Source organism: Malus sylvestris, chromosome 7, assembly GCF_916048215.2.
Source record: "Malus sylvestris chromosome 7, drMalSylv7.2, whole genome shotgun sequence".
In the NCBI taxonomy this organism is placed as follows: domain Eukaryota; kingdom Viridiplantae; phylum Streptophyta; class Magnoliopsida; order Rosales; family Rosaceae; genus Malus; species Malus sylvestris.
Genome location: NC_062266.1, coordinates 17026169 through 17052290, shown reverse-complemented (window position 1 = coordinate 17052290; position 26122 = coordinate 17026169). Strand labels below are relative to the sequence as shown.

At 40.9% G+C, this 26122-nt stretch overlaps 1 protein-coding gene and 1 pseudogene across 1 annotated transcript; one reads left to right on the top strand and one right to left on the bottom strand.

Moving 5' to 3' along the window:
• Window positions 1–4447: 4447 nt before the first annotated feature.
• Window positions 4448–7045, bottom strand: LOC126630137 (uncharacterized). Its single transcript, XM_050300276.1, has one exon. The coding sequence runs from the start codon at window positions 7043–7045 to the stop codon at window positions 4448–4450; it is 2598 nt and encodes an 865-aa protein (XP_050156233.1).
• Window positions 6423–6529, top strand: LOC126630866 (small nucleolar RNA R71; annotated as a pseudogene).
• Window positions 7046–26122: the final 19077 nt, after the last annotated feature.

The following is a 26122-nucleotide window of genomic DNA, read 5'->3' as shown; positions in this document are numbered from 1 at the left end:
CATGTCATATATTATGCATCCCGAACCTTGAATGATGCACAATTGAATTATTCCACCACTGAAAAAGAACTTCTTGATGTTGTATTTGCTTTAGATAAGTTTCGTTCTTATTTACTTGGAACTAAAGTTATAATTTACACGGATCATGTAGCTTTGAAGTATTTGCTCACAAAAAGGAGGCTAAGCCAAGGCTTATTCGTTGGATGTTACTTCTCCAAGAGTTTGATGTGGAAATCCGAGACAAGAAAGGGAGTGAAAACGTGGTGGCTGAACACTTGAGTAATTTGGTGCAGTATGAGGACCCATTACCTATCCCAAAAGCTTTCCCAGATGAGCAATTGCTATCCATTGAGGTAAGTAAGCCATGGTATGCTGATTTGGTGAATTACTTAGTGACTAAACAAATTCCAAGCACCCTCAATAAGCACCAACGTGATAAACTCAAGAGAGATGCTAGGTGTTATGTTTGGGATGACCCTTATTTGTGGAAATATTACCCTGATCAGATTCTACGTAGGTGTGTGCATAATTCCGAGTTTCACTCGATTTTAACTTTCTATCACACTTATGCATGTAGGGGTCATTTTGGCACACAATGCACATGACATAAGGTTTTAGAATGTGGACTTTATTGGCCAACTATCTTTAGAGATGCTAGAACTTTTGTATGACTTGTGATCGTTGTCAAAGAACGGGTAATATAAGTGCAAAAGACCAAATGTCGCAGCATCCTATCTATTATGTCGAAATCTTTGATGTATGGGGTATTGATTTCATGGGTCATTTTCCTTCCTCACATGGTTTCCTTTATATATTACTTGTTGTGGATTATGTGTCGAAATGGGTGGAAGCAAAAGCCACCCGTACTAATGATTCTAAAGTGGTTGCAGATTTTGTTAAAACTAACATATTTGCAAGGTTTGGAATGCCGCGAGTACTAATCAGTGATGGGGGTTCCCATTTTTGCAATCGAACCATTGAGGCGCTACTCAAGAAATACAATGTCATGCATAAGGTTTCAACACCTTATCATCCTCAAACAAGTGGGCAAGCCGAGGTGTCTGGTGTAAACTTGCAAGTGCACAAAGTAGTTGTAATATAGCGTTTTGCAAGTCCAAGTATCATTCCCACGAGGATTCTAATTCAATCTCCAATTCGATAAACTAAACCAAATCTAATAATATTAATAACACACAAACACAAAACTATAAATTCAAACAACGGACTAGACTCGATCTTAATTAATAAAATCAATCAAGGATGTGAAGAATTTGTTGTGATGATTTTATAAACGAACAAAAACAGAACCTTAAGTAAAAACTGAAATTAAAGAGAAGAAAATGTTGTGTTTTAAGGCAAGTGATGAAAAGTCTAGGGATTCGGAATCAACCACAAGCAATCTAATTTAGGTTTCAATGCATTCAATGGATCTTTCAATTCTTTAGATGATAATTCCCGTATCTAAGTCCTTGTCAGGCACATTAGACCATAGTTTTCCTTAAGTGAATGATTCTCTCCTAGTTCAGGCAGAGGTCGTATATCCTAACATGCAGTCTATCCTGGTTAAGGCATAAATTTAACAAGTAGGACTCTTTACGCTCTAGAAAACAAGGGAACCAAGCAAACCATTATTCTTTGTCAAGCAATAATGTAATTTACCACACTTAACCACAAGAAGCTAATTGAATTATATTGCTAGTTCAGCCTCAAATTCATCTTCCAATCTTACTAGATGCAAAGTCCTAAGGTGATCAATCAAAGAACTCAAACAAACAGTAACAATTCAAACAGTGATTAAGCATTCATCTAAAAGAAACTAGAAATCCAATAAATAACATTAAAAACCATAGACATTCATGCTAGGGCATCATCCTAACCCTAGAAAAAGAGTTTAGTTACTCATAAAATAAGAAAACATAATTAAAAGTATTAAAAACATGAAAAACTTAGGAAAGATGGAAAGCGGCTGCTGCTCCTCCAAAAACACGCAGAGAATCCCTCACCAGAGAACCCCCTTTGCTTCCTACAATCTCTCCCTTATAGATTCGTCAAAATCCTAGCATCCTTAGGTCTTTTTTTTAATCTTTTCCTCATTTGTATTGGATAATTGATGATGTGGCAGGTAAGTTTACCAAGTAAATTACTCCAGACCCATTTGAAATAGGACTAAAATCATCTCCAACGTTTTCTATCTTGGGCTTTGGGCTTCGACTGAATTATGACTTGAAAAACCCAACAGACTTTGCAATTTCCGCGTAGACTTGGCTGACCGACGTCTTGTACAAAAACTTTCATAACATCGTCTAGGAAACTCGAAATCACAGTCCGTAAAATTCCTCTGAAAGCTAACATCCATATCTTTCCAATAGTATAAGGCTCAACAGCTGGTTCATTCTGAGGAAGTACAGTTTATTCCGTCAAGTTGGCTGATCTGCACAAACAGCTTCTGCTTCCAGGGCACATAACTCACTTCAATCGCCAAAATGCTCATTTTTCTTCTTTCTTCATCTTCACTCTTCAAATCTAAGAAAAACATAAAACTAAATGAAACAAACTAAATTCACTAAAAAACATAACAAAAATCTAAACTAAAGGGCATTAAAATGTATGCAATATTGGTCGTATCAAATACCCCCAAACTTAGACTTTGCTTGTCCTCAAGCAAACACAACAAAGACTCAAAATTAAATTTAAACAAAACACAATGCAGTTAGACCTTCCAAATATATTTCTCAAAGATTGCATGGAAAATATAACTCAAAGAATAGAGAAACATTGTAAGAATTCTAAACATGATTCAAAAATTAACAACACCTTACACAACCATTCTTCTGGTACGTATATGACTAGCCAGTAGTTATCACAACGCTTGCAACTCGGATAGGTATATGCACACAAGTGTGGTATGATGATCTCTGGATAACGAATATATCGAACCCCATAGGCTTGCTCTTCATATCATCTCTCCACTAATGTAACTCAGTGCAACACCAAAGATCAAATGGACTTTACAAAGGTTGTAACGTTAGGCTAGGTTATTGGCTATGAAATAAAGGGTAGGAAAAAAAACTAGAACCTGAGATATACCAAGACTTCTTCATATGTATTTCGGTCGAGCCGCTTTTGAAATATGATTCTTGGCGTCCAGGACTCATGTTAGGAATGGAACACTTTCAAACTTTTTATTTCTTTCTTTCTTTCTTTTTTTTTTTTTTTTTTTTTTCAAAACTGAATAGTAATATAACACAAAGTACCTCGGTACACGCCACATCTTTGATGTACACTCAACCTTTATCGCTGTCTTCATCATCTTGGTATTCATCTCAAGCTATAAGGTATGGCTAATACTGGTTAAATGGGTAAGGATTAATGTGGGTAATGAAAGAAAAAGTTAAGTGTTTGGCTTCAAGGGGCTAACTAAGGATAACATAACATAAGAGGTTGGGTATATAAAGGCTCAAACGGTCCAAAAATGGCCAAAATCATCTCCCCAATATTGCATGATTTAGGATTTCGCCTCGAGAGATATTGAAGCAAGTTCTAGTGTTCGTTGAGATCTTAATGAGTACTTAATCTGCATATAATTCTCTAAGCAAGCAAACAATTGCATTAACCTTGGCTAAGTGCATGAGAAAGGTGTAAAGAATGATCTTATAAAGCATAGCTAACCAAAGAATCAAACAAAGAACACAAACAATGCTTATCAATTTCTTAGAACCATATTTAAGTGGCAACCGAGTTATTATCATTGGATTTGGAAAGGATTAACCAACAAGATTGAGAGAAGAGCAAAAAATAATTTTTATTTTTATTTTTATTTTTTTATATTTTTATTTTTTATTTTTATTTTTATTTTTATTTTTATTTTTAGACACTAATGAAAACAGAACAACTAACAAAGACAGAACAGGACAACTAACAAAAACTAACAGTCAAGACTTGAAAACGAAGACTTCATGCTCTGCAATAACCAATTTCTGACCTCTGTTCATTTTTTTACATATATCTTGCAAACTACTTGGTAGAATTCAACGTTCTTTATATGGTTGGATTCAGAACGAAAAATTAAAGAACACAACGCGGACCAAAACTCAGAATCAGCAACAGATTGTTCCAGAATTTACTAAAACAGAGAGCCTACGTTTAATGACACAAAACAACTAACTGGAAAAACTATCAAAATGAGATCTCTCCCCCAAACTTGAATAACACATTGTCCTCAATGTGAAATGAAAAACAAGGCATGCAATGAGTTAAACAAATAAGGAAAAGTAGAACGGAATAAAAATAAGATGAAAAATAAAGAGTAAAGTTTAGGACTCCCCTGGTTAAGTGGTCGCTAAAGTCAGACTTGCCGCACATACCAACTCCATCTTCTTGCATCAAATGCTTGGGTTGCCTCCAAAGAAGCGCTAAATTTAAAGTCTTCAGCCGGACTTAGCGACCTTCAAATGAATGGAGAATCATTGAGGTACAAAACCTCCTCATTCATTTGTGGGATAGGGTCCAGGTATTGCTTCAAACGATGGCCATTCACCTTAAATATCAAACCACTCTTCATATCTTGAATTTCCACAACACTATGGGGATACGCTTGCACAACGAGATAAGGTCCAGTCCATCTAGATCGAAGCCTAGTGGGAAATAACTTGAACCTTGACTTTTTCCACAAAACCTTTTGGTTTGGTTCAAAATATTTCCGAGGTAAAGCTTTGTCAGGAGCAACCTCAAACTTCTCTTTCATTCGATCCACAACATCAATCTGAAAACAATCATGAGGATCCAAAGGACTCTTCAAAGCTTCAAAGATCTGAAATTTTACGGTAACATCCTGCACAGTCATGGTTAGTAAACCAGCTTTTACATCAATTTTAGTACCTGCAGTAGCCATGAAAGGTCTACCAAGAATGAGAGGTAGCTCATTGCCTGGAATTTCAGCTTCTTCCATGTCCAAAACAATGAAGTCAGCAGGAAGAATGAATTGATCAACCTTGACAAGTACATCTTCAATAATGCCCCTTGGATATTTCACAGAACGATCAGCAAGTTGTAAAGACATGGAACAATGTTTTAACTCCCCCAAACTTAGATGTTTGTACGCAGAATAAGGCATAAGATTGACACTTGCTCCCAAGTCAAGTAAGGCTCGTTCAAATTTTCTTTCTCCAATAATGCACGAAACTGTAAAGCTTCCTGGATCCTTGAGTTTTGGTGGCAATTTTCGTTGAAGCACTGCACTTACCGTTTCTGATAACATCACCTCTTCATATTTTCCATACTTTCGCTTGTGAGTACACAGTTCTTTCAAGAATTTTGCATATGATGGAATTTCTTTGATGGCTTCAAGCAATGGAATGTTGATTTGAACTTTCTTGAATTGGTCCAATATATGCCCCGAGTACTGATCTTTTCTTCCCTTCTTTGCACGCTGAGGGAATGGTAGAGGAGGATCATACACCACATCCTTAAGCATTGGATCAAATAAAGTTCTTTTCGGCTCAGATAGTGGCTGTTTTGAACTCTTAAAATAATGATTTTGCTGCTGGTCATTCATATCCGTTCCCCTCTCCTTCTCCTTTTCAACTTTCTCATGCATCTCTACTTTGTTGTCGATCATCTTCCCACTTCTCAAGGTTGTAATGGCCATCACATGCTCATTATTTCTTGGATTAATTTCTGTTTGGCTTGGAAATTGCCCTTGTGCTCGCTCCAATTTGTTCAAAGTAGTAGCTATTTGTCCCAATTGAATCTCAAAATTAGATTGAGCCTTTTCCAACACCGTCTGACTTTGTCTAAGCGATACAACTTCCTGTTCATACCGATCGGTTTTCTTTAAGAGTTGAGATAGCATGTCCTTGATAGAAGGGTCTTCTTGTTGAATTGGAGGAGCTTGATAAGGCTGCTGATATTGCTTTGTTGAATTGGATGGTCCCATGCTATTTTGGGAATCTCTCCAAGAAAAATTCGGGTGTTCTCTCCATCCCGGGTTATAATTATTTGAGTACGGATCATTTCGGGGCCTCCCACTAAATGCTTTGACCTCATGCATGCCTTCTAGATTAGGATTTGCTGGACAATGTTCCATGTCATGGGCGATGCTTGCACATAAGCTACATGGCTGCGTGGCTATCTTGCTTACTAGTGGTGTGAGAAGCTTCGTGAGAGCTGCTACTTGTGCCTCTAAACCCGTCCTTGTATCAACTTCATAAATGCCTCCTCTTTTTGTTGACGATGCAGTTGGAACTCTCGAATCTTTTGTAGGAAAATCCCAATGCTCAGAATTTTCACATATAGTTTCAAAGGCATGAATGGCATCTTCTGGAGTTTTGTCCATCAAGGTTCCACCAACTGTTGAATCAACCAAACTCCTACATTGAGAGTTCAAACCTTTGTAAAAATAATGAACCTTTTGCCAAGTGTTGAAACCATGATGAGGACATTGAAGAAACAAGTCCTTATATCGCTCCCAACTTTCATGAAACTGTTCACCTTCTTGTTGCCGAAAGCTCATGATTTCATTGATCAGAGCATTGGTTCTTCGAGCGGGGAAGAACTTGGACAAAAACTTCTTGGATAATTCTGTCCATGTGTCGATAGATGCTTCGGGAAGAGAATCCAACCAACTGCTTGCTTTATCCCTCAAAGAGAATGGGAATAACCGAAGTCGAATTTGCTCTTCAGTAACATTGGTGAATGTGAATGTGGAACATAGCTTGAAAAACGCCTTGATATGATGGTATGGATTTTCTTCCTCCTTCCCAAGAAATATAGGCAGCAACTGAAAGATTTGTGGACGAATCTCAAATCGCTGCGCAATTGGAGCCAAAACAATGCATGACGGTGCGTTGTACTCCGTTGGCTTTGTATAATCACGCATGAGCCTTGGTTGTGGTGGTGGCAATGGTGGAGGATTATCTCTACCATTATTGACTTCCCCCATGGCTGGTTCTTGAAACACTTGCTGCCTCCGCTGTTCTCTTAAAGTACTCTCAAGTTCTTGGTCTATATGAATCAACTCAAATTGCAACGAACGTCTACCTTGCATATACGACCAGACTGTGCTCCTTGTTTGACCACTGCTCAGTATTTTGTAAATTTCTTGCAGCTCAAAAATCCAATCATTGATCTGTTTGTTGGGTTGAAAACTAGACTTCTGGGGCTTTCCAACGATATACAATATGCCTGGTAAAAAATCGAATAGTTTAGTCCAAAACTGTGTCGAAACAGTGATACAGAAACTGAAATAAAACAGTGACGACAATTACTTTTACTTATCTTAATAGTTATGACTCTTACTCGAAACTAGAGAACAAAACAAAATCAAATTGAATAATCTACAATAACTACTTATTAGATATGAAATAAAATATCAAATTGGGGGACTCAATTAGAGTCCCCGGCAACGGCGCCAAAAACTTGGTGTAAACTTGCAAGTGCACAAAGTAGTCGTAATATAGCGTTTTGCAAATCCAAGTATCGTTCCCACGAGGATTCTAATTCAATCTCCAATTCGATAAACTAAACCAAATCTAATAATATTAATAACACACAAACACAAAACTATAAATTCAAACAACGGACTAGACTCGATCTTAATTAATAAAATCAATCAAGGATGTGAAGAATTTGTTGTGATGATTTTATAAACGAACAAAAACAGAACCTTAAGTAAAAACTGAAATTAAAGAGAAGAAAATGTTGTGTTTTAAGGCAAGTGATGAAAAGTCTAGGGATTCGGAATCAACCACAAGCAATCTAATTTAGGTTTCAATGCATTCAATGGATCTTTCAATTCTTTAGATGATAATTCCCGTATCTAAGTCCTTGTCAGGCACATTAGACCATAGTTTTCCTTAAGTGAATGATTCTCTCCTAGTTCAGGCAGAGGTCGTATATCCTAACATGCAGTCTATCCTGGTTAAGGCATAAATTTAACAAGTAGGACTCTTTACGCTCTAGAAAACAAGGGAACCAAGCAAACCATTATTCTTTGTCAAGCAATAATGTAATTTACCACACTTAACCACAAGAAGCTAATTGAATTATATTGCTAGTTCAACCTCAAATTCATCTTCCAATCTTACTAGATGCAAAGTCCTAAGGTGATCAATCAAAGAACTCAAACAAACAGTAACAATTCAAACAGTGATTAAGCATTCATCTAAAAGAAACTAGAAATCCAATGAATAACATTAAAAACCATAGACATTCATGCTAGGGCATCATCCTAACCCTAGAAAAAGAGTTTAGTTACTCATAAAATAAGAAAACATAATTAAAAGTATTAAGAACATGAAAAACTTAGGAAAGATGGAAAGCGGCTGCTGCTCCTCCAAAAACACGCAGAGAATCCCTCACCAGAGAACCCCCTTTGCTTCCTACAATCTCTCCCTTATAGATTCGTCAAAATCCTAGCATCCTTAGGTCTTTTTTTTAATCTTTTCCTCATTTGTATTGGATAATTGATGATGTGGCAGGTAAGTTTACCAAGTAAATTACTCCAGACCCATTTGAAATAGGACTAAAATCATCTCCAACGTTTTCTATCTTGGGCTTTGGGCTTCGACTGAATTATGACTTGAAAAACCTAACAGACTTTGCAATTTCCGCGTAGACTTGGCTGACCGACGTCTTGTACAAAAACTTTCATAACATCGTCTAGGAAACTCGAAATCACAGTCCGTAAAATTCCTCTGAAAGCTAACATCCATATCTTTCCAATGGTATAAGGCTCAACAGCTGGTTCATTCTGAGGAAGTACAGTTTATTCCGTCAAGTTGGCTGATCTGCACAAACAGCTTCTGCTTCCAGGGCACATAACTCACTTCAATCGCCAAAATGCTCATTTTTCTTCTTTCTTCATCTTCACTCTTCAAATCTAAGAAAAACATAAGACTAAATGAAACAAACTAAATTCACTAAAAAACATAACAAAAATCTAAACTAAAGGGCATTAAAATGTATGCAATATTGGTCGTATCAGTGTCGAATAGGGAAATCAAGCAGATTTTGGAGAAGACGGTTAGACCAACTAGGAAAGATTGGAGCTTGCGTTTGAATGATGCATTGTGGGCATATCGTATAGCCTACAAAACACCAATTGGAATGTCCCCATTTCGGCTCATCTATGGGAAACCATGTCATCTTCTCGTGAAGTTGGAGCATCGTGCACATTGGGCAGTCAAGACATTCAATATGGACATTAATGCCACTGGAAATCATAGGAAGCTCCAATTGAATGAGCTTGAAGAGATTAGGTATGAAGATTATGAAAATGCTCACATTTACAAGGAGAAAACAAAGGCGGCCCATGACAAGATGATTCGTGGCAAGACATTCTCTATCGGGCACAAAGTGCTACTCTATAACTCCCAGCTTCGTTTGTTTCCAGGTAAGTTACATTCTAAATGGATTGGACCTTTTGTTGTTACTAATGTTTTTCCTTATGGTGTACTCCAAATTCAAAGTTTGAAGACGGGACATGAATTCAAGGTAAATGGACACCGTTTGAAGCCCTACTACGAGACTTTTGAGGAGCATGTCGTGGCGGATGTACCCTTCCATGCCGTTGGCCCTATTGAAGCTTGAATAGAGGTATCATCCGGCTGGAAGATGTTAAAGCAAGCACTTCTTGAGAGGCAACCCATGTGTTTATACGAGGGCTTGATGGAATTCTAACTCCATAAACAAATTTGCGTTCTTACCCCCTTTTCTTTCTTATTTTTACTTTGCCATGATTGTCGTGTTTGTTAGTTGTGTTCTTTACTTGCCTGCGTGTTAGTCTATGTTTGAAACATTGAGGACAATGTTTGGTTTAAGTGTGTGTGTGGGGGGGGGGGGTAAACAAGTGTTTTTATTGAAACTTCGTGAGTTTTTATCACCTAGCACCACTAGAGTTGTCTTTCACTGTTTTTAAGTGTTTTTAGTGTGTTTTGAAGTGTTTTAGTGTGCTTTGAAAGAAAAATACGAAAATTTGAAAAAAATATATAGAAAAAGTTTTGAAAAACCCAAAAAGAGTCGTTTTTGTGTGTATGTGTCGTAGGGTACCTTCCAACACAATGATGAGGATTTGGTTTTTAATTGCACGACTATTAAAGAAAGCCACAAACATGGGTGGAAGTTTGATATGCTCTTTGGTTTATGCTTGGTTATAGTTGTCATTTACGAATTCACATGTAATCACAAAGGAAAAAAAAATCAGTTTTTGTAACATGCTTGAAGGAAGGAACTCAAACTAACGCTACAACCCTGAGAAACTTGAGCCTAAATATTATTTGGAGAGTTATTAATCTGTGATTTCTTGTTTTCTAAAGTTGTTGCATGATCTCATTATTCTTTGCTTGGTTGCTACTTAGAATGCGTTTTATCATTTTAGTTCCAAATACTAGAACTCATGCCATTTCATTCAAAGCCTAAAATTGAGTGCATAACATATAACAAGATGAAGTTGTTTAGTAGTTACCACCAAAGCCAAAAAGCCTTCATCCCATGCATTTGTTTTGTAGGTTTAACCCCTTTGAGCCTTTTTTAGCCTATTTTCATTGTTAGCCACATTATCCCTACCTAGCCTAGAATAGGATTATCTATACCCTTGTTCTTAAAGTATAGTGGAGCATGACTTAGAGAGAATTCCTTTTGATCAAACATATTGCAGAAATCAAGTGTGGCGGAAGGTTATGTACATGAGTAGAAAGAGAAAAGCAAAAAAAAAAAAAACGTGAAAAAGAAGAAAAAGTGGAAAAAAGAAAAGAAAAAATAAGTTGAAAATAAGTGAGAATGAACTCACAAGTATTGGTTGTTGAAGAAAGGGTCTAAAAAGTTTGAATATGACCCTAAGTATGTACGAAATCCCCTTAGTGTTTCAAGTTATTTGCTGCATTCAAGAGTGAATTCTAAGTTGATTTCATTACTTTGTTTACTATTACTTTAAGAACCTTTATTTATCCTTACCTTTCTTTGTTAGCTAATACCCTTAGCCCCGTTACAACCCTTAGACTTTAATCTTGGTTGTTGTGTGTTTCAATATGTGGAGTTTGAGATTAGTATGAGCATATGGTATCCCTGGTTCTCGCGTCTAAGTAGTGGCATTCCTTTCATGAGATCATATATATATACATGCATTAATAATTCCAGAAAGTGCTTTTTTTTTTTACATCAAACTTCTCACATATACCTAGTATAGGGAGTGTAGTCAGAAATTCTATGCGAAAATAGAGTGTATATCCGGTAAGGAATTGAGGGATTCTCTAAGGCATATTACTACATTCAAAACATTGTTTTAAATTAATTAAATGCGAGCTAGTGAGTGGTGACTGTGATTAAGTGTGTGCACGAGGGTAAGGATAACTAAAATCTATATGAGTAGTGATTTTTAATATGTCATGTTTCATTGGAAATCCCTGAGGCGAATGTTCGAAGGTTTAGGTTTGTTTTGTTTGTTTTGTTTTGCTCGAGTACTAGCAAAAGCTAAGTGTGGGGGAATTTGATAGGAGCATATTTATGCAACTTAGTTAGCTTCTTTTCTTGCATTTTCATAGTTAGTTTGTGTTTATTATAATGTTTTAAGCTATTTTCGTGTGTCTGTAGGTCTAATTGGCAAAGTTGGCAAGAAAGTGCATTTTGAAGTATTTTAGAGCACTTTTGGCCTGGATTGGATTGCATGCATGTGGAGCACAAGGAATGGAAGTTTTTGAAGATCAAGTGAAGCTAGGAACGTGCTAAAGAGATGGAGAAATAAATTCAGGTCTTGGAAGATTAGTAATCAACTACAAGGGGACCTAAATCCCTTCTAGAAGACCTATCCCTTCTCTTATGCATGTGCCGCACCAACCTTTCTAGAAGCCCTAAAAAGGTGGCACCCCAAATCCTTCTAGAAGTCCCAATTTCTGCACAAAACATTTTCTTTCTAGAAGCCTAAAAGAGTGCCGCACCCCTTCCCTTCTTGAAACCCTAAAATCTTTCAGAAACCCTAGTTATTTTCCCCCTTGGATTGGGCCAAGCCTTGTGCCGCAAACCCTAAGCATTCTCCTCCAGAAAATTCTGCCAAACCCTAGCCTATAAATATATGTTTTTAGCCATAATTTCGATTACTAACCCCCATATAATTCTAAAACACATTCAGTCGCAATTTTGGAGAAGAAGAAGTCTTGCCGTGGATCCCATTGAAGAAGGAAGACCTTGTGCCACAAGCCACCTGCAACCATTGGAGTTCTAAAAGTTCTTTCTTCCCTCGTTTTAGTTTCAATGCTTATTTCAGATTGCTTTTCAATTGTTATGAACATGAGAAACTAAATTCCTTTTTAGTTAGAGGTGAATTCGAAGCCATGGACATATGTTTAATATGAATTGATTACCTTCAGTTATTGTTTCGTAAAATATGAATGTGATTTACTTATATGTTTGATTGATAACTTATTCTCGTGTGTTGATTAAGGATGCATACTTAGTTTGCATGCATGAATTTGATGCTAAAATATAAGGGAGTTTCACCTAATAGTTACAAACTTATATTTACAAGTAGTGAAGGTTGCTAGTCACGATTGTGTTAAGTAAATTCTTGGTAAGAGTATCATGCAGTTCATAGTTAAGATAGCCTTGACAATGCTTATGATTTTCATGGCACTTAATGATCTTTGAATATATCTCTATCATGTTGTTCATATAAGGAACTTGAGAAGAATAATTTGGTTACGATGCATTGTCCATTCAATTCAATGAATCTAGGGAAATTTGAGAGTTAATTTGTGCATTCACAATTAATTTGGAGCATTGTCATTCATGGTTTGAAGAAACAATACTGGAAATCAATTTATGTGCATATGTTTCATGAGTGGAGAAGGCCCCTCTAACTAGCTTTTCACCTTTGAATTCACCTTAATTTCATTTTGACTTACTTGGTTTGCTGCAATTTATTTAGTTTTGTCAAATTCGTCCAAAAACCTCCTTAGTTCTTATTTGGTGTCTTAGTTTAGTTAATTTCGTTCAAATCTATCCCCATTTAGTATTTTGAGTCAAGTTAGTTGAGAATTCGTTCAAATCACTCTTTAGTAGTTGTTTTGTGTCACATCCCGGCTCGGGTCCACCACATCCCGGGCCCGTTCCACCACCGTAGCACGATATTGTCCGCTTTGGAATTACCATTCCCTCATGGTTTTGTTTTTGGGAACTCACGACCAACTTCCCAGTGGGTTACCATCCTGGGAGTGCTCTGGCTTCTTTCTCGCTTAACTTCGGAGTTCCTACGGAACCTGAAACCAGTGAGCTCCCAAAAGGCCTCATGCTAGGAAAGGATGGGAATATACATTTAAGGATCACTCCAATAGGCGATGTGGGATGTTACAATCCACCCCCTTTAGGGGCCCGACGTCCTCGTCGGCACACTTTCGACCAGGGATTGGCTCTGATACCATTATTGTCATATCCTGATCCGAGGTCCACCACATCCTAGGCCCGCTCCACCACCGTAGCACGATATTGTCCACTTTGGGCTTACCATTCCCTCAAGGTTTTGTTTTTGGGAACTCATGAGCAACTTCCTAGTGGATCACCTATCCTGGGAGTACTCTGGCATCATTCTCGCTTAACTTCAGAGTTCCTACGGAACCCGAAGCCAGTGAGCTCCCAAAAGGCCTCATGCTAGGCAGAGATGGGAATATACATTTAAGGATCAGACCACGCCCTCACGGTTTTGTTTTTGGGAACTCACGAGCAACTTCCCAGTGGGTCACCCATCCTAGGAATGCTCTGGCCTCATTCTCGCTTAACTTCGAAGTTCATACGGAACTCGAAGCCAGTGAGCTCCCAAAAGGTCTCGTCCTAGGTAGGGATGGAAATATACATTTAAGGATCACTCCCCTGGGCAATGTGGGATGTCACATTTTGAGTCTTTTTAACTTAGTTTTGCTGTTTTGAGTCAATTTGGTTAGTTTTGAGTCATAAGAGTCTAGTTTTCTATTTTTGAGTCTAGTTTAGTGTTTTAAAGTTTAAACTGAGTAGATTAGCATCCCTTCAAATCCCCGGCCTAAAACAATCCATACTTACATATACTACAATCATAGGGTTTTAATTTGAGTGTTGGAATATTTCAGATCAAAATCCTTACCACCTTGGGGACCTAAAACTGCAAAATCTGGCTGGGAAAACCTTGACAGTCCGGCCACCTCTGCAACTCCGCGAACTGGGATTTCCCGACGTCCAAAACCCTTCAAAATCCTTCCCTAAGCTTCATGAAGAAGTTCTAAGGCTCACTAGAACCTTATAACTCGATGAAACCTCCATGATCACGACGGAGTCACTGTGCACCTCTTCGGGGGTTTTTGGTTCTCGGGTTTTTGAGGGTTTCACGTCCAACCAAAACCACTTCTCGACTCCTGAGCTTGAAAGAAGCACGATACTAACATCCATAACCTCGATCTGCGAATGGTTGAGGGTGGATGGTGAATAGCCGTACGATTGTACGGACAAAGAGAGAGATTTCGAGGGAGAAAGAGAGAAAGGGTTGCACGTGTTGGTGTCCGGATTGGGCACCCATAAAAAAAAAAAAAAAACGTAAGTCCTAATTGATCCCAAACATTTAGGAAAATGATTTAATTGATCAAAATATTAAGCTCAAACGCACAACACAACTCAACGTCCAAGGGTATTCTAGCCATTTCACCATCAATAAAATATATTTTGGGACGGGTTGTCACACACATACTTTCCAAAGAGTAATCATAAATAACTTTTCATTATTTACATAATCATATATAAAGTGCACGAAATATTAGAGAGTCTCATCGAGTCCATATAAGAGAGTTTTCAACACAATTGTGATTCACGAAGCCTTGTGATTTGGAGTGCTACTATTACAAGGACGTGGTCATTGTGTTTTGGGAGACAAGCGCCAATCAACCATGAGCACCGTAGTGGGCGTAAACTTGTCTTAAGGACAAAGTGTCTAACATTTGCCTTGACCAAATTTTTAGGTTTTTCTAATCCATTATGTCATGTTCATTTAATATTGGTTACTCATGTGCATGCATTAATTTTGATATATAATTGCATGAATTGTTTCTTAATTTTCTATATGATTTAATATAGCAAGTAGACCCTAATTTTTCCAACAGTGAAATCAGTATAGAACCTTGCATAGCCTTGTAATTATTGATCAATGAATCAACTTAAATGTTTGTAACTTACCACACAAAAAATGTTTGGTTCTGTAAATTTTCATTTTTCTTTTGGCCAAATCGAATTAATAGTCCTCATGATAATAAGGTATTCGGAAGATAGCTGATAGGAGCATATTTATGCGACTGAGTTAGTTTGTTCTCATGCATTTATGTTGTTATTTCTTAGTTAATTATGTATTTTAAGCTATTTTCGTGTGTTTGTAGGTCCATAGGCCTTATGAAGCAATAAGATGCATTTTGGTGCATTTTGGAGCAGTTTTGGGCTTGGAATGAATAGCACATGCATGGAGCAAGGTGGATGGACTAAATTGAAGACTAAAGAGGCTAGGAATGTGTTAAAGAAAAAGAAGAATTAATGTAAAAAGGACAAAGTGCTCAACCACAAAGGGGTGTCACTCCACTATTCACCTTTCCATCATTGTCGTGCACCACCATTGCAGTCCCTTTGGATTCCTATGCAGTGCATCATCATCCATGTTCCCTCCATTGACTCATTTGTTGCATCATTCCACCTTCCTTTCCTTTGTCTACCATGTGCACAATATCCTTTCACCTCCTTGCAGTCATTGATTCACCACTTACTCGCATTTCCACCCATGCCATGCATAATCACCCTTGTCCCCTTCATTATTTCAGATTTCATGCATCATTACATTGAATCATTGCACTCAATTGCTACACCATTCCTTGTTCCTTCCATCATTTCAGATTTCATGCATCATTACATTGAATCATTGCACTCAATTGCTACACCACTCCATGTTCCCTTCCATTGCCATGCACTTCCTCTATAAAAGGAAGTGTGTGTAACATTAATTGAGTTCATACTTGGTTAGATCATTCACTCCTATTTCAACACAACCTTCATCCAAACACATCCATTCATCTTCACATCCATTCCTCCATACAAACAAACCTTCAAACACTCACCAACACCTTGTGCCGTAGCAAAGGAAGGGAAGGAAAATGCTTGGACATGCTTGCTATCCAACTTGGATCATTGGAGCGTTTAGGTGTTTTGTTTCTTTTGTTTCTAATGTTTAAATTCATTTCCTTTCGTTTTGTTGTAAATATGAGTGGCTAAACCCCTCTTGGCTAGGGGTGATTTCAAAGCCATGATTATGTGTGCAATATAATTTGATAAATTCTAGTTATGAACTCTTGAATCGTGAATTCAATTGGCTTAACTATTTGATTGATAACTTATTTGTATTTGTTAATTAAGGGTCGACACTTAATTGGCATGCATAAATCCGTTGCTAGAATATAAGGAAGTTTCACATAATCGTTACAAACTTATATTTACATGTAGTGAAGGTCGCTGTAGACATTGAAATTTCGTTGAAATAAATGTTAGCCATCGCATTAAAATTACATTTGTAAACATTGAAATTTTAGTGAATTAAATGTTGACCATTGCATTAAAACTACAACCTTCACCCAAATTCACCTACAACATACACCCAAATTCACCTACAACAATCCATCCAAATTCACCTACAACCTCCACCCAAATTCACCTACTCAAATTCACCTACAACCTCCACCCAAATTCACCTACCCAAATTCACCTACAACATACACCCAAATTCACCTACAACAATCCATCCAAATTCACCTACAACCTCCACCCAAATTCACCTACAACAATCCACCAATTCACCTACAACATCCACCAAAACAAATGGATGGTGGTGGTTCATTCCCAAAGCCTATAAATAGGCTCCTCCATCAAAGAATCAAGGGAGGATTTTTTACATACACTTTCTCTACTCCCAAATTGGAAGAGAAGTCATACCACACCAAAGCCTTGAAGCCTCGAAACTTAGAAGCTCTCAAGCAAATCCCGAAGGATCAAGAAAGCCCTCTTCGTTCTTCGTGAAATCCTCCTTCAAGATCAAGCCCCAACGCCCCTTGAAGAACTTCCACCCATTCAAGATCAAGCCCCGACGGCCCTTGAAGAAGGTGTTCATCATTCATCAACTGTTCGTCCAAGATCAAGCCTCGACGGCCCCTGGATCAACAACACTACATCTACACGTTTCAAAGATAGAATCAGAGGCCAAATTCGTAGAAGAGATTGTAACCCCTAAATCATTAATACAAATATTATTTTGTACACGTGTTCTTGTCTCTTTCGTTTCAGGAATTTCCGTGTTTACAAATTTGGCACGCCCAGTGGGACAGTCTCTACCTCTCATCTCTATCTTTGAATCCGCAACAAGCACAAATGGCGTCAAGGAAGGCCCAAGTTGTTCTCGCTGCCAATGCAAGAAACAAGAGCGTCATCACGACAGGGGGCATCACTTCAGGCATCATAACTCGAAGTAAGGCAAAAGCTCTTTCCGCCGCCTCTTCCGCCCCTTCATCAACTCCGCCGAAGGCACAAGAGCACCCGAGGTTCGAACCGGTGATCACCCTGGCCTCGCTCAGGGCGCCAAGAGAGGAAAGCCAGAGGAAGTACTCTGAATCCTTACTTTCCGATGCCGACTCGAGCAGCGGCATAGCTATGCAAGTCATGGTTACCGGAACAACTTCAATTGAGGAGCAGCTGGCTCAGATGAACGAAGCAATCGCAAAGCTCACAAGGACTGTGGAGGAAAAAGACCTGCAAATCGCAGCACTTGTTAACCAACTAGATGCAAAGCCCGATGAGAAAGCCAGGCAAGGGGATAATCCGGTAAAGAAGGAAAACGACGAGGATGAGGAACCTCCAGTGGAGAACGTCGAAGAGACGCTGAAGCTAGACCAAGCGGCGACACTCATGGGGTCTCTCTCTATCCAGCAGCTGCAGGAGATGATCGCCAACACCATCAAGGCGCAGTATGAAGGAAGCTCACATGATTCCGTACTATACTCAAAGCCCTACTCCAAGAAGATTGACGCTTTGAAGATGCCAAAGGGCTATCAACCACCAAAGTTTATGCAGTTCGATGGAAAGGGGAACCCGAAGCAACATATCGCCCACTTCATTGAAACCTGCAGCAATGCTGGAACAGAGGGAGACTACCTCGTCAAGCAGTTCGTGCGCTCGCTGAAAAGCAACGCCTTTGACTGGTACACCGACCTCGAGCCCGAGTCTATCAGCAGTTGGGATCAGCTAGAAAAGGAATTCCTCAACCGTTTCTACAGCACGCGCCGCACCGTAAGCATGCTGGAGCTGACCAGTACGAAACAGTGGAAGGAGGAACCCGTCGTCGACTACATCAATAGATGGCGTTCATTAAGTCTGGATTGCAAAGATCGGCTCTCTGAAACCTCTGCCATTGAGATGTGTGTTCAAGGCATGCACTGGGGGTTACATTACATTCTCCAAGGCATAAAACCAAGAACGTTTGAGGAGCTGGCAACGCGCTCCCACGACATGGAGCTGAGTATCGCCAATCACGGAAAGAATGAGCCGATCACCCACTTCAAGAAGGATAAGGTGTTCGCCCCGAGTGTGGACAAGACCGGAAAAAAGCCTGCAAAGGAAACTTTTACTGTCAACACTACCCCCATCAAAACCCCATCCGCGCCTATCAAGACCACCTCTGCACCTATCAAGATTTCCTCCAAGACCAAGGCAAATGAGACAAAAAGAAGTGAGCCTCCTCGTACCCAAGACAAGTATAAAAACACCTTGAGAGAGTTGGAGCAAAAGACGTACCCTTTTCCTGACTCAGACGTGGATGCAATGTTAGATGACTTGCTGGAAAAGAAGGTAATTGAGTTACCAGAGTGCAAGCGCCCTGAAGAAATGAATCGAACGAACGATCCTAGGTACTGCAAGTACCATCGTATCGTAAGCCATCATGTGGGCAAATGCTTCGTCCTCAAAGAACTCATTATGAAGCTAGCGCAACAAGGGAGAATCGAGCTAGACCTTGAGGACACAGCCGCAACACATACTACTACAGTGGCGTTCGGATCCTTCGATCCCGTGCCTCTCCAAACGACACCCAACCATCCCTATCAATGTGCAAGCTACACGGCGCCTTCTACACAACCATCGCCGGGGGCAAACGAACAAGATGCGTATACCGATGATGATGAAGGATGGACATTGGTGACCTACAAAAAAACAAAGAAACCAAAACCACAAGCCACAAGACCAAAGGTGGAACAAGTGAGAAAACACCGTCGCCGCAACAGTAGGAAGCCTAAAAGAAACGTAAAAGTCGATAAGCCAACGTATGCTGGGGAACCCGTGGAGCAAGAGCCACGCATTCCTGTCTCCTTGCGCGAGTACTTCCCGAATGACTTCTTCCAACAGTGCACCATCGCTGCATGCCATATGGTCGAAGTAGAAACGGAAGAACCTTCAAAAAGCAAAGATACCACCACTGAGGGAGAAAAAACTCTCACGCTCGAAGAAGGTCTGCCAACACACTTTAGCATTGAGGAAGCGCTACGATTACCAAAGAAGATGCGAATAGCATTAGCAGCGGCCTTGGAAAGTCCCAATGAACATGAAGTGCAAGAAAGCAAGAACGAAGACTTGAAGCTTCGGCCACATGAATGTGCCACATGTTGTGCCATAGAGGACGCAATCCATTTCACCGACGAAGACTTGCTGCTAGGATCCAAGCCTCACAACCGTCCTCTCTTCGTCTCTGGGTATGTAAAGGAGCACAAAGTCAACCGCATGCTTGTGGATGGTGGATCAGCCATAAACATCATGCCAAAGTCGACAATGATTACAATCGGCATCAAGGCGGATGAACTGTCCCTAAGTCGTCTACTAATCCAAGGTTTTAATCAAGGAGGACAAAGAGCGATGGGCATGATCCGAGTGGAGATGACTATTGGCGAACTCAAGTCGAGCACGATATTCCACGTGATTGATGCAAGAACTTCCTACGGCTTACTCTTAGGAAGGCCTTGGATCCATGCGAATGGAGTAGTACCGTCCACCCTTCACCAATGCTTAAAATTCTACCGAGAAGGAGTGAAGGTGATCTATGGCGACACCAAACCATTCACTGAAGCCGAATCACATTTCGCAGACGCCAAGTTCTACATGGATGAAGACATGGTGCCCGAAGCTCTTCCAAAAGAGATCAAATCCACGGGCAAAGCAACACCTAAAAAGCAGGAACGACAAGCCATGCCCAAGAAGCAAGAAGAAGAAGTTACGCCGTCTTCAAGCAAGAACGATAATGAGCCGGCTAAACGTGCAACAACAAAGGAGAGTAAGACGCCCTCAAATGGACCAAACACACCCGTCTTCCGATACATCCCGATGTCGAGAAGAAAGAATGGTCAATCCCCGTTCGAAACTGGAGCAAACAAAGCCGATGCACAGAGGTATATGGATAATGTAAAGTTGCTCAAGACGAATGCAGTTTTACCTCTGACACAGCTAGGCGGCACTAAGGTCGCAAGACTACCACAAGGCTTCATAAAAGCTCTACCAAAGGGGGTGGAACCAAGCTTTCTCCCAACCCAGAGGACCGAAGAAGGTTTTGATCCAAACGCCTATAAACTCATGTCGAAAGCTGGCTACGACTTTGCTTCTTCTTCGAATCATGGAAAGAAGGTTTCAAACACCGTTAACAATAAAGAACGTGACCTCACCGAGACTCAAAGGAAGTTGAAGAAGCACGGTTACGGAGTTGATAACAACAAAGCTGGACTAGGCTTCACACCAAACGCACCCGTGAAGATTTCAAGCAAAGCGAAAAATGCTAGCACTCAACACATCAGCGTGAGTATTGAACAAGATCATGATGAGCCTAAATCCACCCCTTGGACGTCAGTCTTCGATAGGATGAATCGTTCAAAACCCAGAATGTCAGCATTTAACCGCATTGGTGGTCAAAACCGAACCTCCGTCTTCAAGAGACTTAACATGCTAGCATCCCAAAGCTCTGTTTTTGAAAGGTTGTCAAAACCTAAGAAGCAAAGCAACACGACTAGCTCTCTTCCTCGTCAGTTAGCTTTGGAAAGACTTGAAGACAACAAGAAGTTTTCTAGAAATAGGAAGACCACGTCAAAGGAAGAAAAGCTCGTCATGATAGCAGAAAAATGTGATATTCGAAGCTCAATTCCTTCAAGGATGAAGCGCCAAGCAATCTTGGAGGTGGACACAAATGGACCACTAAAAGTAAGAAGGCGCACCATCATCCACACTGGACAATCTTCATGCCGACCAGCCCAAGAGGACGACACCGAAGAGGAATTCCAAGATGTCTTCCACATCACGATCCAAGAAAGCGAAGAAGATGAGATCCCCGAAGAAGGTGTCACTGCTGCGCCACCACAACTGGAGGATGGGGGGCAATCCACAGTCGATGATCTCAAGGAACTCAACTTAGGCACAAAAGAGGAGCAGAGACCTATCTTCGTGAGTGCGTTGCTAAGTGCGGACGAGGTAGACGAGTATTACCAACTGTTATCAGAGTACAAAGACGTCTTTGCTTGGACTTACAAGGAAATGCCCGGCCTTGACCCTGTCATCGCTGTACATCATCTTGCAGTTAAGCCCGGAACGAGACCAATAAAGCAAACTCAAAGGCGCTATCGATCCGAGCTCATTCCACAAATTGAGGTAGAGATTGACAAGCTAATCGAAGCAGGCTTCATTCGAGAGGTGCAATACCCTAAGTGGATCTCCAACATCGTCATCGTCCTTAAGAAATCTGGACAAATACGTGTTTGTGTAGACTTTCGGGACCTCAATGACGCTTGCCCGAAAGATGACTTTCCCTTGCCGATCATCGAAATCATGGTGGACGCGACCACTGGCCATGAGGCACTGTCATTTATGGACGGCTCTTCTGGATACAATCAAATTCGTATGGCTCTCGAAGATGAGGAACTAACAGCATTCCGCACTCCAAAAGGTATCTACTGCTACAAGGTGATGCCCTTTGGTCTAAAGAACGCTGGAGCCATATATCAGCGAGCAATGCAGAAAATCTTCAATGACATGCTACACAAAAACGTAGAATGTTATGTAGACGATGTGGTGGTCAAAACAAAGAAAAGATCAGATCACTTGAAGGATTTGCGAGTAGTGTTCGAAAGGCTGCGAAAATACAACCTCAAGATGAACCCGTTAAAATGTGCATTTGGCGTCACCTCAGGAAAGTTTCTCGGCTTCGTTGTCAAGCACCGTGGCATTGAAGTGGACCAATCAAAGATCAAGGCCATTCGAAACATGCCCGAGCCAAGAAACCTGCACGAGCTGAAAAGTCTACAAGGACGACTAGCCTTCATCAGACGCTTCATCTCCAACCTTGCAGGGCGTTGTCAACCGTTTAGTCGACTCATGAAAAAGGATGTCCCGTTCGTATGGGACGAAGCGTGCCACAACGCTTTTGAAAGCATAAAAAAATATTTATCAAGTCCACCTGTCCTGGGGGCGCCTGTGCCCGGGAAACCACTCATATTGTACATCGCCGCTCAGGAAAGTTCAGTGGGAGCACTCTTGGCACAGGAAAATGAATTCCAGAAAGAAGGAGCGCTTTACTACTTGAGTCGAACACTCACCGGCGCTGAGTTGAACTACTCCCCAATAGAAAAAATGTGCCTTGCCTTGGTGTTTGCCATCCAGAAGCTTAGACATTACATGCATGCTTACACCATCCACTTGGTTGCTAAAGCTGACCCGGTTAAATACGTCATGTCCAAGCCAGTTTTGACAGGGCGACTAGCTAAATGGGCGTTGATTCTCAATCAATACGAGATCATTTACGTCCCAGCTAAAGCCGTCAAGGGACAAGCATTAGCAGACTTCCTTGCCGATCATCCAATCCCAGCCGATTGGAAAATCTCAGACGACTTGCCTGACGAGGAGGTATTCTACATTGACATATTCCCGAGATGGACGATGTTCTTCGACGGATCTGCACGAGCAGACGGAGCGGGGGCAGGAGTAGTATTCATGTCGCCACAAAGGCAAATACTACCTTATTCATTCCAACTAAGCGAATTGTGCTCCAACAACGTCGCTGAGTACCAAGCACTAATCATCGGGCTCCAAATGGCGATCAACATGGAAATCACAACCCTCGAGGTATATGGCGACTCCAAGCTCATAATTAGTCAACTCTTGACTGAATATGAGGTGAGAAAAGACGATCTCGTCCCGTACTTCCGACTGGCAACTCAGCTGCTACAAAAGTTCGAGGCCGTAACACTAGAACATGTGCCGAGAAAAGAAAATCAAATGGCAGACGCTCTCGCTAACCTAGCCTCGAGTATGACACTAGGAGAAGACGAAGCGGCAGACGTGCCAGTTTGCCAAAGATGGGTCATCCCCCTCGCCACCGAAATGCTACTAGATGATACAAATGTCATCTCGGTACTTCCAGTCGATGTTGAAGAATGGAGACAACCATTGATTGACTACTTAGAGTATGGAAAACTTCCAAATGATCCTAGACACCGCTCTGAAATACGTCGACGAGCACCTCGCTTCCTCTACTACAAAGAAACACTCTACCGGCGCTCTTTCGAAGGAGTACTTCTGAGATGCCTAGGTGAGGAAGAAGCCAATCAAGCCATGGAAGAAGCGCACTCAGGCGTGTGCGGGGCGCATCAATCTGGACCAAAGCTACATTTCCAGCTCAAAAGAATGGGTTACTACTGGCCAAGTATGGTGAAGGATTGCCTGGAACATGCCAAAAGGTGCCAAGCTTGCCAATTCCACGCCAACTTCATACATCAACCACCTGAACCATTACACCCTACAACTGCTTCGTGGCCATTCGATGCATGGGGACTGGACGTCGTGGGACCAATTACTCCAAAGTCATCTGCAGGAGAAGCCTACATCCTAGCTGCAACAGATTACTTTTCCAAGTGGGCTGAAGCCATACCCCTAAGGGAAGTAAAAAAGGAAACTGTTGTCCGTTTCATCAAAGAACATATCATCCATAGATATGGTGTGCCTCGTTACATTATCACGGACAATGGAAAACAGTTCTCCAACCGACTTGTAGACGAGCTCTGTGAGAAATACAAGTTCAAGCAGCATAAGTCTTCCATGTATCATGCTCCGGCCAACGGTCTAGCGGAAGCATTCAACAAAACATTGTGCAACCTCTTAAAGAAGGTGATCGGCCGAACAAAGAGGGACTGGCATGAAAGAATAAGCGAAGCACTTTGGGCATATAGGACGACGCATAGGACTCCTACCCAAGCTACCCCTTATTCTCTCGTATATGGCGTGGAAGCTGTTTTACCGCTAGAAAGTCAAATCCCCTCACTTAGGATGGCTATACAAGAAGGTTTGACTGATGAAGAGAATGCAAAGTTGCGCCTTCAAGAGTTGGAATCACTTGACGAAAGAAGGCTCGAAGCTCAACAACACCTGGAATGCTACCAAGCACGGCTATCCAAGGCATTCAACAAGAAGGTCCGCCCAAGGTCTTTCCAAACTGGAGATCTCGTCCTTGCATTACGAAGGCCTATCATCACAACTCACAAGACAAAAAGCAAGTTCACATCAAAGTGGGATGGACCGTACGTAATACAAGAGGTCTACATAAGCGGCGCCTACTTAATCATGGCAGAGGACGGCTTGAAGATCGGTCCCATCAATGGCAGATTCTTGAAGCGTTACTACCCCTAAAAAGCGACGACCAGACTCCTTGCCTGCATGAGCCTAAACTGCACACGGCACAAAGCTCCTGGCCCGCAAGAGCATAAACTGTGTACGGCAAAATCATCATCAAAATCACTATAAAAAAAAAAAAAAAAAAAAAATCATCGTTCATTTGAACTACGTTATGACTTGATCCCTCATCAACCGGGGGTACGTAGGCAACTTGAAACTTCAAAACTTCAAGTACAGTCACATCACCAACAAAAACACAAACACTTTGAAGAATAAATAGCAAGTCAAGATATGAATATTTTATTTCTTTAAAGAAATGATTTGGTTACAAAGCCATATTACAAAGGTGAGCACTACGCCAACGTCACCACCAAGGGAAAACTGTGACCAAAAGGCATTACGCAGCAAAACCCCACCTGCAACACATGGTGCGCACACCCGAAGCAAGTGGACCTCCAAGTCAGCCACGCGACCTCGTCTGCAAACACCTTCTTTTCCGCTGACTCTTCTCCTTCCTCTTCTCCATTGGTGGAAACATTTGCAGCGCCATCGAAGACGATAAACGGAAGCCCAAGCGGTTGTAGCAACCATGTTGCAGTCCTTCATCCTTCCGTCCTCATACTCTCCTGCAACTCTCCCTGAAGCTTGCAGGATAATGAAGTTTGTTGTTGCTGCCCTAATTTTGATGATGGTGAGCTTTTCCTCTGCCGCAGTGAAGACTTCGGATGAACACGATGAACATAGACGTAACCGACTGCAGGGCGATGGGGTTGAAGAAGCTGCACCACCTTTTTTGTCCAACACCAAGCTCACCACACGGCAGACGAGAAGAGCACGTCACAGCAAAGAAACACGACAGTGCAGTTAAGATTCAGGGCAGTAAGCTGGTGCAGTGTCTATGTAAAGACTACGCAATGCCCTATGTATGTATGCATGTGTGTATGAATGCGTGTGTATATATATATTGGTCTCAACAGGCTGCAAATAAAACCGGTTTGCATGTAGTGCAGTGACTGTGCAAACAGTGATCCGCATGCGATGCAGTGACTGTGTAAAAAGCAATCCGCATCCAATGAAGATTGTGATAAGGTGATTGTGCAAGTGAAAAGATGGTCCACATGCGAGAAGAACGCAATGCAGTGAGGAAGGCCACGAAAAAAACCAACTGTGCTATCGTCAAGCCACTCACGAGTGTGTATTACTATTCGCAAAGTCAATAATGGAAAAGGAAATGGGTGGTGATGACAAAATGATGCTTCCAGTCACCATCTAAAAAGAAATGGGTGCACTAGTCACCATCTAAAAGGAAGTGGGTGCATAGGGAAGTAATGCATCTTAGTCAGATATGCGTTTTATTTGCGTTTCAACACAACATACTGAATAAAATAAGGCATGTCCATTA

Bases quoted from the DNA above. Each gene is read 5' to 3' on its own strand.
- LOC126630137 (XM_050300276.1), bottom strand. From the start codon at position 7,045: ATGCAAGGTAGACGTTCGTTGCAATTTGAGTTGATTCATATAGACCAA.